At 37.9% G+C, this 14,900-nt stretch overlaps 1 protein-coding gene across 2 annotated transcripts in view; it reads left to right on the top strand.

Annotated features, from left to right (window-relative positions):
* Window positions 1-14,900, top strand: part of ubr3 (ubiquitin protein ligase E3 component n-recognin 3) — a 44,329-nt gene that overhangs the window by 28,639 nt on the left and 790 nt on the right. For both annotated transcript variants that reach the window (XM_042000848.1, XM_042000847.1), the window contains 9 exons: window positions 1,897-1,982; window positions 5,971-6,076; window positions 8,648-8,748; window positions 10,240-10,364; window positions 11,446-11,553; window positions 11,800-11,925; window positions 12,138-12,317; window positions 12,863-13,072; window positions 14,072-14,211. In XM_042000848.1, the coding sequence (XP_041856782.1) occupies window positions 1,897-1,982; window positions 5,971-6,076; window positions 8,648-8,748; window positions 10,240-10,364; window positions 11,446-11,553; window positions 11,800-11,925; window positions 12,138-12,317; window positions 12,863-13,072; window positions 14,072-14,211 (1,182 nt within the window). The remainder of the gene's footprint in view (window positions 1-1,896; window positions 1,983-5,970; window positions 6,077-8,647; window positions 8,749-10,239; window positions 10,365-11,445; window positions 11,554-11,799; window positions 11,926-12,137; window positions 12,318-12,862; window positions 13,073-14,071; window positions 14,212-14,900) is intronic.

The raw sequence follows: 14,900 nt of genomic DNA, 5'->3' as shown, positions 1-14,900 counted from the left end.
CACATAGTCACAAATAAAATAACTGACTGGCCCTACCAAATCACCTTGGGGTCTCTGATTCTACATCACTCTTATTTCCAAAAATTAAAGCCTTGCAATTCTCTCAGCCCCCCCACCCTAAACAGAATATATCCCTTAAGAGTGTCTGGGTGCCTGTTGGCTTTCTGAAGTTCAATGAACAGCACAAATTGCCTGAGGAGTGGAAAATTCCTCTGTCACAGGGGTGCTCTTATCAGCAAAAGCCAGATGGAGCTTCACCGTAGCTGCATTATCTATGTGAAATTGCTTTTTCTCCCAGGAAACCCAAGGATTTGCCCCTCCTCTATGGCCCATAGGAGGAAATGGCCAGTGTTAGGATGATTCAGGCCCATAAGTCTTTTTTTCAGTACTTATCTGTTTTCACCATCTATCTACTTTGTTAAAGGTTTTAGTTTAATTTTTCTCATTTTCTTTAAATCACAGAATTAAAAATTGGATGTAAAAAATGTTTGGAGGATTATGCGCAAATTTGTGTTTAGATGAGTTTTTATGCTAATGATCTAGCTTGTTCAAATTTTCTCCTAGAAAGCTACCATTTATTTGATATGGAATCGCTGCTGAAAAACAGACACATTGAATAGCAAATGGCTTGGATAAGCAACATCCTTCATCTTCCTAATGAAATTGTTGAAAAGGGCAAGCTGCATAACAAAAAGCCATTTCTGCCAAAACCTGCACGCTCCCTCGCACACATTCACACTCTTAGCAGTCGTCTTGTAAAGAATACCGCACTAAAATTGATTTTTTTTTTTTTCTGTTCCCAATGGCAAATCAATAACTTATTGCATGTAACCTAAAATACCTGATTTATTTCAGAGAACAGAAGCAATTTGTAGTAAAATAAAAATGCTGAAAATGAAATTAAATGTTTTAAAGAGGGAAAATGAATTGTTTTTTGAAATACATGTCATGGTGTATTTACATCCTGCTGAGCTGCAGACTTGCTTAAGTTATCCTTTTTGCCAGCTTAGCAAACCTTCACTTTCCAGACAAACTAGTGTTAGCGTCCATTGAAGAGGTTTGTCAGAATAGGTGTGCGGCTGTAAAGATTTTCCTTTCCTTTTACATTTGTCTGTCTTACCTGCTGAGGCAGCGGCAGATTTAACTGACTGGACAGCAGCAAGCTGTGCAAGTGAAGTTACTTTGTCCAAGTGAATACATTTGAATGCAGCCAAAATCTAAGTTCAAAAGTAGATCCATCTTTCCATTTTCTACACCTGCTTTACCCTGTTGGCTGGACAGGCCTACCTCCGCTAACTTTTAATATTGTGTTTGATGATTTCATGTTTTTAGAATCATTGACGACTAGTTAATGTGAAGTTTTAGTTATTATCAGTCACTGATTCAGACTCATTGAGTCTTCTGACTGTGGAGAAACAAATGATGACTGAAAGTGGATAGAATGCAAATGATTAGTGTTCTGTAATACCGTTGCCAGTATTACAATAATAAATGTTAATAGAAAATGCCAGGTTGTATATTGTGTATATTTATTCTCTAAATATACTGTAGACATGTTTATCTGTGTTCATCCCACTGGTGGTGCTGACTATCTAACCATAGTGTTTTCAGATTTTTTGGGGGGTGGGGGCAAACAGTCTCAAATAGTGGCTGATGATTAAGTTTTTATGTTAGATTATACTGAAAGTGGACTTTGTCATAATTTTTAATTGTGATTTTTCCAGACATTGTAGAAAACAGTTCTCTTCAGTTTTAATAGTTTTCTCATTTATAGTATTGAATTTAACAAATGTATGATCTTGCTGTCGTGTTTGAACAGGTGGTTTAGGTTTTACATTTACACCAGCTAAACTGTTAGTTAGTTCTGTCTACTAATGCACACATCTGTCACCTCAGGACCAACTTGGAGTTGGAACTTGTGCATCGGGGAGGAAACCTGTGCTCTGGGGGAGCAAGTGCAGCTGCCAAACGCTCATGTCTGAGTGAGTAGTTACTACTTTGATTCCTCATATTTATAGTGATTAATTATTGCTAAGATAAATGCTTGTGGCTAGTAGACAAGTGAACAGTCCCTATCCTTCAGTAATATCTTGTCTCCTGTATAACAAAGTGCTGTCAAAGAGTGTGTGGACATTTAGTAAATTGAATTGTGTAAGCTTTATATGATGCAGTGTTATTGTAAGATGGTAAAAACACTGACTTGAAAACTGTTGCTGTGACTTTTCATCAGCGTAAATGTGACAAAACATGCGACTTGCAACCAAACTTCCAAGTTACACCCTGACCAACTGAGGGAGAAAGATTTACAGTAAAGAGTTGATAAGATATTAACGTTTGTTATTAACTGGTAAAAACACTGATTTTAACTTATTTTTTTTATACTTTTCCTATAAGATATATGAGTAAGGGATACATGGAATAAAGTGAATCTGATCAGAGGTCAGTTACTACACCCCATTTTCTGTTTATTTAATTGTTCTGTCAAAGCCGTGACTGCCGCAGTGAAATGGCCTGTCATCCTTGAGTGGCTGAAAAGAGATTTCACACTGAAGGTTTGCCATTTTTGAGCTACATTAACCGTGTAGTGATGCCGACTTCCAAATTTGCTCAGTTGCAGTACATTAGTGTTCATTCTTCTTAGGGAAATGGATTTAAAGGAAAAAGCAGACGTTTGCTAGCTGAGAGCCCATTGGGTTCCTAAGCCTGCCTCCCATTAGACACTTTGCACATTCAGCTGCTGAGGTTACAGTTGACTACAAAAAACAAGCTTTCTTCAGTTTCCTTGAATGAGCAAAATCAAAACTACTGAGTCCAGACCTCAATACCTATGGTCCTTTTTATTGGAGTAATCTTGGGGACTATGTGGCTGCTACAGTTCTGAGAGTTTAAAAGCAAATGATGGTGATCTTACTTGTGTAGACTTTCAGTATGTGATAACAGCTATTTTCCCTTACTTTAATTTCTCAGTTTCTTATGCGATTGATGTACTTGTAAATGGATACACAACCCTGGTCAATTATTCGACCACCTTTTACTTGGATTATGGTACATATGTGGCATCATTTTGATAAATTAATGCTATGTAAAACACTTCCGTCAAAAGTTGCTGTCATTTTTCACCAAGATCTTGTATTCATAATGGGAGTCATAAACCAGGACTGATCTAGACACAAGTGCAGGACCCCAAACTGCAGATAAAAGCTTTTATTTTGTTCTTCTCAAAGGGTATGGCAAAGGAGATGTTATAAAAAGGAGTGTCTTCAGGATTCCAGCAGTGTTTTTCTGGCAGGTCATGCAAAGCAAGGGGTAAAACTTGTGTTGCAGCAATCTGGCATCAGCTTCAGGAAAACCACAGTTTTAAGTAGTCTCATGGGTAATCAATGAAACGGACAACAGGTGGCTAGGTTTCCAAGTGGTCTCTGGTGTGGAGCATGGAACAAGCAGGACAGAGGACATCACAATGGGAGAGTAAACCCTGGTACACACATAACGATTTTTTTGGCTGTTTTTATCCCGATTTTGCCTCTTCCCAACCACGGACAGCAAACACCCGATTATCCTGACTCTTAGAAGATTTTTTTGTACAATTATCATTTGGTCTTAGGTGTGTTACGAGCAGCTTTGTCCCGATAATCCGCTCTAAAACGGGTCGTAGCCGACAATCCGAAATACTGAACATGTTCAATGTTTCAGAGCCGATTTCTGAGGAACGCCGATGACTCGTGAATTGTGATTGTGTGGATGGTGGCGTAAGCCGGAATGTAGAAAATCAGAGAGCAAGCTGGCTGGGGAACAAGGAAGTATGTTAAGTCCGTGTTCGCGCTGTCTGCAGTCTGGTATTTTTTTCCAGTTCTGTATTTTTATGTTAACAATAGTCCCACGACCACCATCATTCCCTCATCCTATATATCCCCTTCCATGCTGTGTGTTGTGTTTTTCGGTTGTTGCTATGTTTCTTCTTCGTTTTTTTGCCGGTTGTTGCTATGGTTCTTCTTTTACGTTTTCAATGTTTGTCCGGCTCGGAGGACTAGATTGTGAATGAGTTGCGGGACGGTATCGTTATGTGTGTGTTGTTCTGTAATTACATAATCCGAGCACACCACACACGGTATGATCAAAACTCCTTTTTTTTATCTGCATATCATGTGTGAGGTCTCGACCTGATTAAAAAATCTCATAAAGTTAAAAAAATCATTGTGTGTACCACGCCTAAGAATGTTGCACAAAGTCTTCTCCAGCACGTTCCGAGATTCTCAGTGGGGTTAACGCCTTGACTCTAATGGCCCATCCATGTGTGAAAATGATGTCATACTCCCTGCCACACTTTTCAAGGAAAAAAAAGTCTAGGAAGTGAACTATTGATAGAATAACCTAATCATTCAGTGCCTTTTCATGCAGTCAAGTGGCCTCATTTATTGAGCAAATGGTGTTGCCAGTCCTTGATGTGACCAACTGAAGCAACCCTGAGCGTTACCTTTTTTAATTGGCTAGGGCAGTATATGCAGACATGAGCGTAGACCAAAATGCACTTGTGAACATGTATGACAATTGTGTTAAAGTCCCATGCAAAAAGTAGATAACTGAATAATTAAAGACTGTCAGTGTTGCCTTTTATAAATCCAACAAGTCATCCTGAGTTCAGTTATTTGTTGACTCATCATGCCAGACTGTATCTTCTGGCATTTATACATAATACATTTCCAACAGAGAAAATATCCTTGTTTTTCTTATAAGCTACTAACATTCCTACTGAAATTCCTCCTTTTTTTCTGAGAGTAAGTAACACACCGTATTGTTACTGATTTACTGATGTGTAGCAACTTTGTCAGATAAAACTGATGGAAATCTTTTAGAAAGTGTGGTCACCTGCCACAACATTCATCATCCAAAAAAAATCTCCTCTTAATTATTTGTTTTTATCATACAAGAAAACAGACCTTTTTGTTATAACTTGACTAGACCTGACTAATTTAAATATGCCTTGGTTTGAAAACAGGAATATGCATTCACATGTATGTATTTTGAACACATTGGGAATGACAGCCACGATTTCATTCACCTCACCCTAATTTCTCAAGCACTTTCTCCCTCCTTTTATGCCTGTCTCAGGTTACTCATGGTAAATGGGGAGGGGCGGGGGTGATGGCAGAAAGGAAACAAGCTGCAGTGAAGACAAATGGGATGCAACCAGAGAATGACAGACATGTCACTTTCTCTTTGCTGAATGTTTTTTTTTTATTTAACACTGGAGGGCAATGTTGCTCCAAGTATTGATAATTCACATACAGGTCAAATTGAAGAGCTGATTATTTAAAGCACTTTGTTGGATTACAGCATCATAATTCACTACAAAGCTAAATCAAATAGGATTATTTTTGTGAACTAGAAAAGTTGTACATAAGGTGTTGCATTTACATAACAAGAAACTAAGATAAAATTACTCTGATTTCAAATGTGGTTCATCTGTTGTATTTTATTTTTAAAGCTTTTATATAGTTTTTAATTTCTAACTTAAACGGGACTACTTGCTGTTACTTAATATCTAAGAACAAACGGACAGTTTTCTGCTCTTTGTCCCAAACCAGAATGTGATCAATTTTAAACTTGAAACAGGTCTGTTCCAGAGGAAAATAATTTACGTTTCAATGTGTCCTCCTGTTAGTAGCTTGTATGTTAACGGGAGGTTGTGTGTGTAAAGGGGGCTCTCTTCATGTTCCATTAGTTTTACAATGAACAGGTGTAGCCTTACCAAAGAGTCGCTCAAGGCTATCAGGCTCAGTCATGAATCCATCTGGCCTGGCCTGGTTTTATCTGAGCCAAGCATTAGCCTGCAGTCACTTCAAGGGCTTTCATCATTTGATCTACATTGTTTGCTGCTGTGACAGAAGATGCTCCATTTAACACTTGTTTTGTTCCTTTTACAGCCATTTAGAGGGTAATAATGAGACATTTTGTTGTTGCTTCTTTCAGATCAGCTTTTCCATGTGTTGGCCATGCACATGCGTCTTTACAGCATCGATTCAGCCTACAACCCATGGACGAAGTTGACTCAGGTTACGCAAAATAATGAGTCGGAGTGAGTGACTTTCTACTTTAAGTACCTTCAATACTAATAAATCTATAAATCTGTACATACATCACTCATATTTTATTGTCTCTACTATGCCTCACACTATTTCCCCCTCACATTAACAGCAACAGTCAGAGTGCCACTTTGTCCTGTCTCTAAACGCCACCATTTCCTCCTGCCCCCAATGGTTTTTCCTCCACACAAAGAGGAGCTAAAAACAGAAAGAGGGGACCGTGCATGGTTTCCATAGATACCAATAATTGCTGCATCTGGCAAATTACCGGGCACTCCGCAGAGAGTGAAACGACCCTGTCAAATTCACTGTACTGAGAAAAACAGTACCACACCAGCACAATGTCTCAGCTCCCAGCTGTCCTCTTAGCTTCAACAGAAACCTGTATTTAACAAGATACAGAAAAGGAGCTTTCACACTGAAGCTGGCTTTTCTTTTTGAATAACTACTATATATTTAAGAACACCATATTTATACACTAATATGTTTGAATATCTTGAATGATGACCTAAATTAACATTGTAAATACCCCCCCCAAAAAAAAAACACTGTACTTTTGTAACCTAACAAAGCATCATGAGCTTAAAGAACCTTTCCTCCCTGTTAGTGTTGCATTGGACAGCTTTTACACCTGTTACTATTAAAGTGCTCGTAGGTATATAGTATTCTCATTGGGCCTATTTGCTGTTTAAAAATACTTTGCAAGGTTTTCAGGAGGGAGCAGTGTCATCGACGCCTTCAGGCGGTCGACCGGATCTAGTCTAGTTTATGGGACATGGAGGTGTTTTTACATAGATGAAATATCTCAGCTTATACCTTATCTGAGATTTTACAGATGAATATAGCAGCATTTTATAGTGTACAACTAAAAACACCATGCAGGGTTGAAAGCTCTTTCCCCTAAGGTTTCTTTCCAGTGCACAGAAGAATTAAGTGGTAAGTGGTTTGTTAATGGAAAGTATTATTCTTTAAGAGCAGCTCCTCTTGTTCAAAAGCCCTGAAGCCTCTTGAGTATAAAATGGAGACGAGGACATCAACAGAACAAAAGACATGTAAATGGAGATAGCACACAATACGAATACGTAACCAGGGATGCATTAGGGATGTTAGAGGATAGAAGGAGTGGGCCATTTCAGGCTATGGCATTAGTTGAGTAAATTTGAAATGACAGACACTGCAAAACCTTTGCTATCCTTCATTTAAATGTCCTTTTTTGATGTACTTTAAGTAACACTGCTTGATTTGTATTTATGGTGAACTGATTGCTGTTTGCTTTGTAGAGTTTGCATGTTCTTTCCATGCATATGTAGCTTCTCTCTGGGTACTCCGACTTCCTCCTACAGCCTAAAATATACTTGTTAGATTGATTGTTGTCTCTAGATTCTCCCTTGGAAACGGTGTAACCATGAGTGGTTGTCTCTTTGTGTTATAATGGACTAGTGACCTGTCCAGGTTGTACCGTGCCTTTCAGTAGCAGCTGTGATGGGCTAAGATTTTGGCACTTATGGCTCAGTTATGTCCCACATTCAGGCCAAACATTCTTCGCTGCCTTGGTAATAAGTGTTAACATACTGTAAGTGATGGTTAGCCTTTCTTCTCTCAATAGCTGTTTTCAACATTCTTATCAGGTTTGTCATTTAAATTAGTGTGTATAGTTTAACATACAAGAACAAATTTAAAGTATTAACTTCTTAAAATACACTTGTGGATAATTATTTATTCTTGTGCACTTAGCATGAATGAAATTTTAAAATTAAAGTGGTGGACTGTTGATTCAACCTTTTGCTGTGCTTGTGCAGCATATTCTTTTATTAAATTATTATCTTTTGTTTGTTTATTTGTCAGGGACCACATAAAAAAACATTATACACAAGTTGAAGATGCCCTGCACCAGTTTATAGCATTCAAGCTAATTTCCATCTGTAGTCCCTGCAGCAGGCAGAAAGAAAATTACAACACTCTCAAAAAAACAAACAAAAAAAAAAAATCTTTTTATCTTGCCCCATTGACACTAAAAGGGCAAAGAAATGTCTATGTATAAACAGATTTTATATTTTTGTGCAAAAGGCATGATTACATTTTTGTTAAAGGGAGTATAAAACCCCTTAGTAGACATACTAAGCTATAGTCCAGTCACTTAGTAGGTAAAAATTTAGGAAAAAATGCCTCCATTTGCTATAAAATAGCAGTAAATCTGACAAATTAAATGGTTTTCATTGTCAATTATTCTCAAAAGCAAGAATAGATGTGACCATAATTCTACAGAACCTTGAACCATAGGTGGATTTTTTATTTGCACATGTGCACACAGAGCAAGTTAAAAGCCAGACTTTTTCCCTTGGCAATATATTAAAATATTTTGGTGCATGTCTGTGTACAGTAAGAATAGTGTTGTCAATGCTTGCCTTATTTATAATAGTGGTTTAATGTCTTCCAAAGACAGAGATTTTTATTAATTATTTTAATTTTACTATATAAATTAGTTAGTCTCCTAAGATTTTGCACAGCCACTGAATATATACAGTACAATACTGTATGTTGAAGAGCTCTGTTTTTTTTCACAGTGACTTTGATGAAGAGAGACCTGAGGTCCCCATGCTGTTTCGAGATGTCCCTTCCCTCCTCATTATCTTCGTGCTAACTATGCCACAGCCGCTGCGTAAAGGTACAGTTACTCTCACAACATCATGACCCCACCACAGAGCAAGGGCCTTCTCAGTGGCCAGGTTGAGTGCTGGGAAGATATATTCCTCTTGTCTTATCTTTGCTCCTGTTGGTATTTTGGCTGTGAAAATCAGAAAGACACAACCCTGATGATGGGAGGCCTGGACCTCCTTCCTGTGCGTATTATCTTTCCTGAAGGCCTGGCTAGAAGATCATTTCATTGAAGATGGATTGCTAGCAGGAACATTTAGTATTTTTGGAACATGTAAAATCTATATTTTTGAGGAAAGTCCTGTTAGCTGATATCCATATGGCCTTTGTTAAGCAGTCTAAGGTGTGGTCTAAAAGGGTAAAATGCTTTAATGTTTTATAGATAAAAACTTTAAGTGAAGACCAGTTAATTTTAAAGATTTGACTTAGTGACTTATGCACTTGAATCAATATGAGTAATAAACTAGGACATAAACCATAGCTGGGCTTCCCTACAGAAAGTGTTTTGTCAGCATCTGTCCCAAATGTAATTTTTTTTTTACATGTAATCTTTTCAATGGGATGGCCCACTTTTTGACAGACTTTTTTCTGTGTAGTGACAATTTCTAAAGAACAGAATAGAAACTGTCAGTGACTTTTGTGCTGTAAAAGAAAACAAATTACACCTTTTGCTCTCAACCTTAATATCTCTTAGGCTGCATTTTCCAGCTGAAAAGCTCTATTAATTGTCGTGAACACAGTTCACTGAGGCACTTGATGCTAAACTGAGGGACCAAACACTGTAAATAGCTGCTTTCCCTCAGCAGACATTTTTGATACCAGAAAATCTGGAATTCACAACGACCACAGTTACATGATGTTTTTTAATTATTCAGAATGAAATAATAAAAGTATTCTCCTTCGCGTTTACATGAAAATACTAATTCCGAATTGAGGTTTACATGGAAAACGCGTTTAATCGCCTTTATTCAATTCTGCTTAAGATCTGGAGGTTGGGGAGGGTTCTGATTGGACAGGCGACGTGACATATCTATGTCCACTGGAAGAAAACAAACTCAGTTCCTGCTTCTTTTCTTTTCGGCTGCAACTTGGAAGACCACATAAAAAGAACCATTTTCACTTTGATTTTAATAATAGTTTTAAAGCAGCAGCTCAGCACTGGCATACTACTTCACTTTTGTCAGCTGAGGAGAAGAAGAAAGACAGACTACCGTTCCATCATTGTGACAGGACAAGGGAACAAGCGTGCGCAGAATGACCTGAATTAATTTAAAGCGGAATGAAACATGGTCACGGAATTATTCAATTTGGATTTGAAATCCCTATAAACCAGCCACTTCTAAGTTTAATTCGGAATGGCCATTTTCATTCAGAATTAGGTGTTTACAAGGTCATTTTAATTCTTTTTTTAAAAAGGATTTAATTTTTATTCTGAATTAAAAGATAATTATAACTGTAAACATGGCTCATACTCATGGCATAACCTTCTGTCTTCACTCAGAGCACTTTACCTGTGTGGTCAAGATGTTGTATAACCTGCAGTTCACTCAGGCTTTGGCAGCGCTGTCAACAAAGTTCAGCTCAGAGGAAAGGCAGGCTTGGGTCACCTCTGGAGCCCTTAAAAAGGTAAAGTGAACTCACATAACATAAGCCACAGAGCTTACACACTAATGTACTTGTGCTTGTATCTACAGTATATTTTTTAGTTTTTTTTTTTTTTTTTTTTTTGCTTTTTGTCCCATCCTGAACAATCAGCTTACAGCACAGTGTAGAACATTTGTACAACTTCCACAGTTGACAGTATCAATCTTCATTATCTGGAAATGTGTTATCGTTGGAGAGTGTTGCATTAATTGGCCATCTGTCACAAACTGCTACGATTGTATTAGTAAGTGTCTGGCTTTAACAGCAAAAGACAAACAGCTAAAAGCTTCCTGTTTGAGACGTTCCCATCAGTAATGGAAGTGTGAATTAGTCGCTTTGTGTTGCACTATCACATACAGAAGTGCTCACAAGCTGCCCTTAATATGGATTTTAAAGCCACATTATGAACAGCATCTATATCTGGTTGAATGCTATTGTAATTAAACTGAAAATGATGCAGTCTGAAGAAAGATCAGAGCCCAGAGGAAGGAAATCTGTAGACTTTAAATCCCCCCCTATAAATCTATGACAAAGGACACCAGACGAGATAAGGCTGCTGTTTTATATTCTACTCCACTCAGCTTGATAAATGCTTTTAGCCTTTTCTCTGTATAAAATACTGCACAAGTCTGTAAAATTTCTACCAGAACACACAGTAATGTCTCTTTTGCTTATCAGATATTACACTAAATAATTGCTGTGTTTTTATTCTACATAAGCCATTCTGTAGCGTAGTTCTTGTTATACCTGGGAGGACTGTTGTAATTCAAGTGAAGCATTTTCAACAAATATACATTTGAAAAATACAGAATAATCTATAATGATCAATGTCTTTATTAGCTAAAGTTTATGTAACACTTACTTCTTTATATAAGTAGTGGAAGAACTGTAAGAACCTGTAAGAACATGGACAAACTACTGCAAAGTGAATGGATTTATGTTCTGCTGTATCTGGTAGTTGTTCTTAAACTTTCAGAGATGGTTGTAGTGAAGTTAAAATCTTTGTCTTTTCGGTGTTGTCTTATGAACTTAATAAAGTTTTGTTTTTTATTTTCTGCCACAGAATTCTGCAAATTCAGAGAAGTGTTTTGAAGCTCTGCTCAGTCATGTCATCAGTGAACTCTCAAAGGACAAGAGTGTTTACAAGGTGAATGCTGAAGAAACTACAATGGTGAGCCACTTAGATGATTGTTATCCCTGCAGACCTTAACTGCTGAAAGGATCATATTCTCTCTTCTTTCAGCCTCCTTTTCTGCTTGACTCTTGTTCATTTTCTCTTTAACTATAAATTGATCATTACCCAGAGAGACAATGATCTAATATCTCTACTGATCTCCAGAGGAGGTATATATCATTTTATTATCAGTGAGCTGCTAATTGGTTATTGATCAGGTATTGCTGCTGTTTTCCTCTCCAGCTCAGCTCCAGTGTGTGGTCCCCACAGTCTATTGAGTTCAGCCTCCAGCAGTTCTCCCTGCCCTTCCTTCGCCTCTCCTGCCTTCTACAGCATCACCTCTATGGAGAAAACCTAACTGGCTGCCTGGTATGTTGTATCATGAGTATCACTACCTCTGTATCCTTGCAACAAGAATGTCCACATCATTCTTTGATTTCTCATAATTACATTAAATTTTATTTGGAGAGATTAATGCTGAGATGGCCCAGATATTACTGTCATTTCCAGCTGTTGGTGACTTCAAAGAGTGAGTTCACTAAGTAGTTTTTTTATTATTAATATTATTTGTTATCTCACAGGAAGAAGAGGAGTTTTCATCCTTATCTGTGTGCTTAGGGCTACTACCCTCAGCCCTGCAACCTTCCAACACCGTGCACAGTGCCTCATGTCTGGAGTGGCCCATCAGCGCCTTTGACCTGGTGACACAGTGGTGCACTGAGGTCACAGGGCTTTCTCAGATGCATGCTGAGCAATCACTGGTATGTTTAGGAATTTTTGTTATGGAGAAATAGAGAGAAAGAAAGTTTAATGCATAAGAGTGATTCGAGCATGTAAAGTGCTTTAGACACACTGAATTTAGTTCTGCCTGGGTTGACGAGGTCTGAAGCATCTGTGGTTCTCCTGTTTTTTAAAAAGTAACTCCACAGCTGACCACACATCATATGCTTCCATTGTTTAGTTCTGCAGTAATCTTTGTTGTACATCATTTGGTGAAAACATGAGGTATCTTGTATATCACTTTAAATCAAACTGACAGAATCTTTAACACAGGAGATTTTTTATTATTATCTCAGTGAAGGACACTATAACAACTAATACAAAGATACTGTCTTGATTTACTCTTTGAAAGCTGAATAAGTTCCTAAAAATTCATGCAGAACTACAGTAAATCAACCATACCATCTTGCTAGAGTCTGCATTTAAAGAAGACAGAGCAAAATTAATTCCTTGCTACAGCCCAGTGATTGTGCAGTCACTGAAAAGCCATTCTTTTACATGTTTCCCTCTCTGTGATCCTCTGTAGACCTTGCTGGTTCAAGATCCTCAGTGGGTAGCCCCCCGCCTTCTTAAGCTACCTGACAACTACAATATCATCTTCCAGTACTATCACAGAAAGGCCTGCACAGCCTGCAAAAAGGTGCCAAAAGACCCTGCACTCTGCCTCGTTTGTGGCGCTTTCGTCTGTCTCAAAGGTGTATGCTGCAAGCAGCAGGGTGTCTGTGAATGTGTTTTGGTAAGTTTCTCAAAGTTACTAAAGCATTGCTATATTCTTAATAATCTTTAAAGTGGCAAAAAGCAAAATCTTTTCACTGCAAGGTTTCCTGTTGTGCACTGCCTGTAGACCAAAACAAAGCGTGTCATAAGCCACACCTTCCTCTACCTGTTCCCCCATCCCCAACTCGCCTCGTCTATGAACGACTGTGCAAAGACAAACGCACTGAGCAAAATATTATCACCATTTTGTAAAACATTTCAAAGTAACTTTTAACATTTATGTTGTTACTTATCTGTCCAAGAGAAGCGCTAGCTCTGAGTCAATTTTAGCCTCTTTAGCTCTCGCAGTGTTCTCCACTTTGAAAATGCCAGACCAATATTAGTCGGGGCTATATCCTTTTCTTTATTAGATAACTTCTAGCCATTGACCATAGTTTTTTTTTTGGGAAATGTCTGATCCTGGTCGTCTGCAGATGAAAGTTTCATTCCGCTTTGAAAATATGAGCTGTCATTGCTCGTCTGCTCCGGCCTTTTATAGGAAGGGAGGGCTCAGAGAGGAGGCGGTGGCGATTCACGTGAACATGCTGCCGGACTGGTTGATAAACACTGGGCTGGAGATCAACACAGAGACGTGTGTGACTTCATGCTATATTCCAGATTAAATTACACCTCTAGTTCTTCACATAACGATTTTTTAATCCCTTCAATCTAAAAATTATGACTTTCCACTTATTGCTCCTTTAAAGTGTCCATGAAATCTGATTCTCTGTTCTGACAACAAATGGTGGGTGGTGCCAAGCTCAGGCCAGTTTAATCAGAGCTAAGAGGGCAACATTCTCTGTAGCCTCAGTTTTCACAAGAATCACTTACATTACTTAAACAAGTAGCGCTCAGTTTGCTGTTTCATGGGAATTTTTTTTAAATGTTGACAAAATGGCATTTATATTCAAGCTGCCTTTACAAAGTGTCTGTTATTTTTTTTTTTTTCAAAGCTTATTTGTTGCTTGTCTTTTTGTAGCACTCCCAACACTGCGGTGCAGCTACAGGCATATTTCTACTGATAAATGCATCAGTCATCATCATCATTCGTGGACATCGTTTCTGTCTATGGGGCTCCGTTTACCTCGATGCTCACGGAGAAGAGGATCGCGATTTACGGTATGTTTACATGAAGCGCAGTCATGAAGCATACATATTACACAATGAGCTCTATATTAACATATTTAAATATTTTAAACATGTTTGTACTTTAAAGGAAGCCTTTTCATTTGTTGAAAGCTTTTTAGGTTTTGGGATCATGTTGGTAGCTACAGCAGCACATTGCTACCACCCTAGAAAAACAAAATGACTTGTAGAGTAAAATGCTGAGACAAGGCTTTTTTTAAATTATAAAAAGGGACTTTCATGCTGGTTTTCTTCATGATGACACATACACAAAAAAACAAAAACTTTATTTTTATGACAATATAGTACACTAGTCCTATACAGTATACTAATCACATCCACCACTTCTTGTTCATCATTTTTATGCGTTATAAGAATATAGAGTTATGACATTATAATGTTTCACAAAAATTTCTATTTGTATGTTATGTCATTTTAAAGTTAATATTTGTTTAAAGAAGAAATTATGATTTTCTAGTATTACAAAACAAATATTTCCTTTTTCTGGTGTTCCCTTCAGGGGTCGCCACAGCAAATCATCTGCCTCCATCTAACCCTATCTTCTGTATCCTCTTCTCTTACATGGACTAACTTCATGTCCTCTTTCTCTACATCCATAAATCTCCACTTTGGTTTTGCTATAGGCCTCTTGCCTGGTAGTTCCAACCTCAGCATCTTTCTTC

Source organism: Melanotaenia boesemani, chromosome 12 (assembly GCF_017639745.1).
Source record: "Melanotaenia boesemani isolate fMelBoe1 chromosome 12, fMelBoe1.pri, whole genome shotgun sequence".
Taxonomy (NCBI): Eukaryota; Metazoa; Chordata; class Actinopteri; order Atheriniformes; family Melanotaeniidae; genus Melanotaenia; species Melanotaenia boesemani.
The sequence above is the reverse complement of the archived record's forward strand: the minus strand, read 5'-3'. Positions and strand labels throughout refer to the sequence as shown.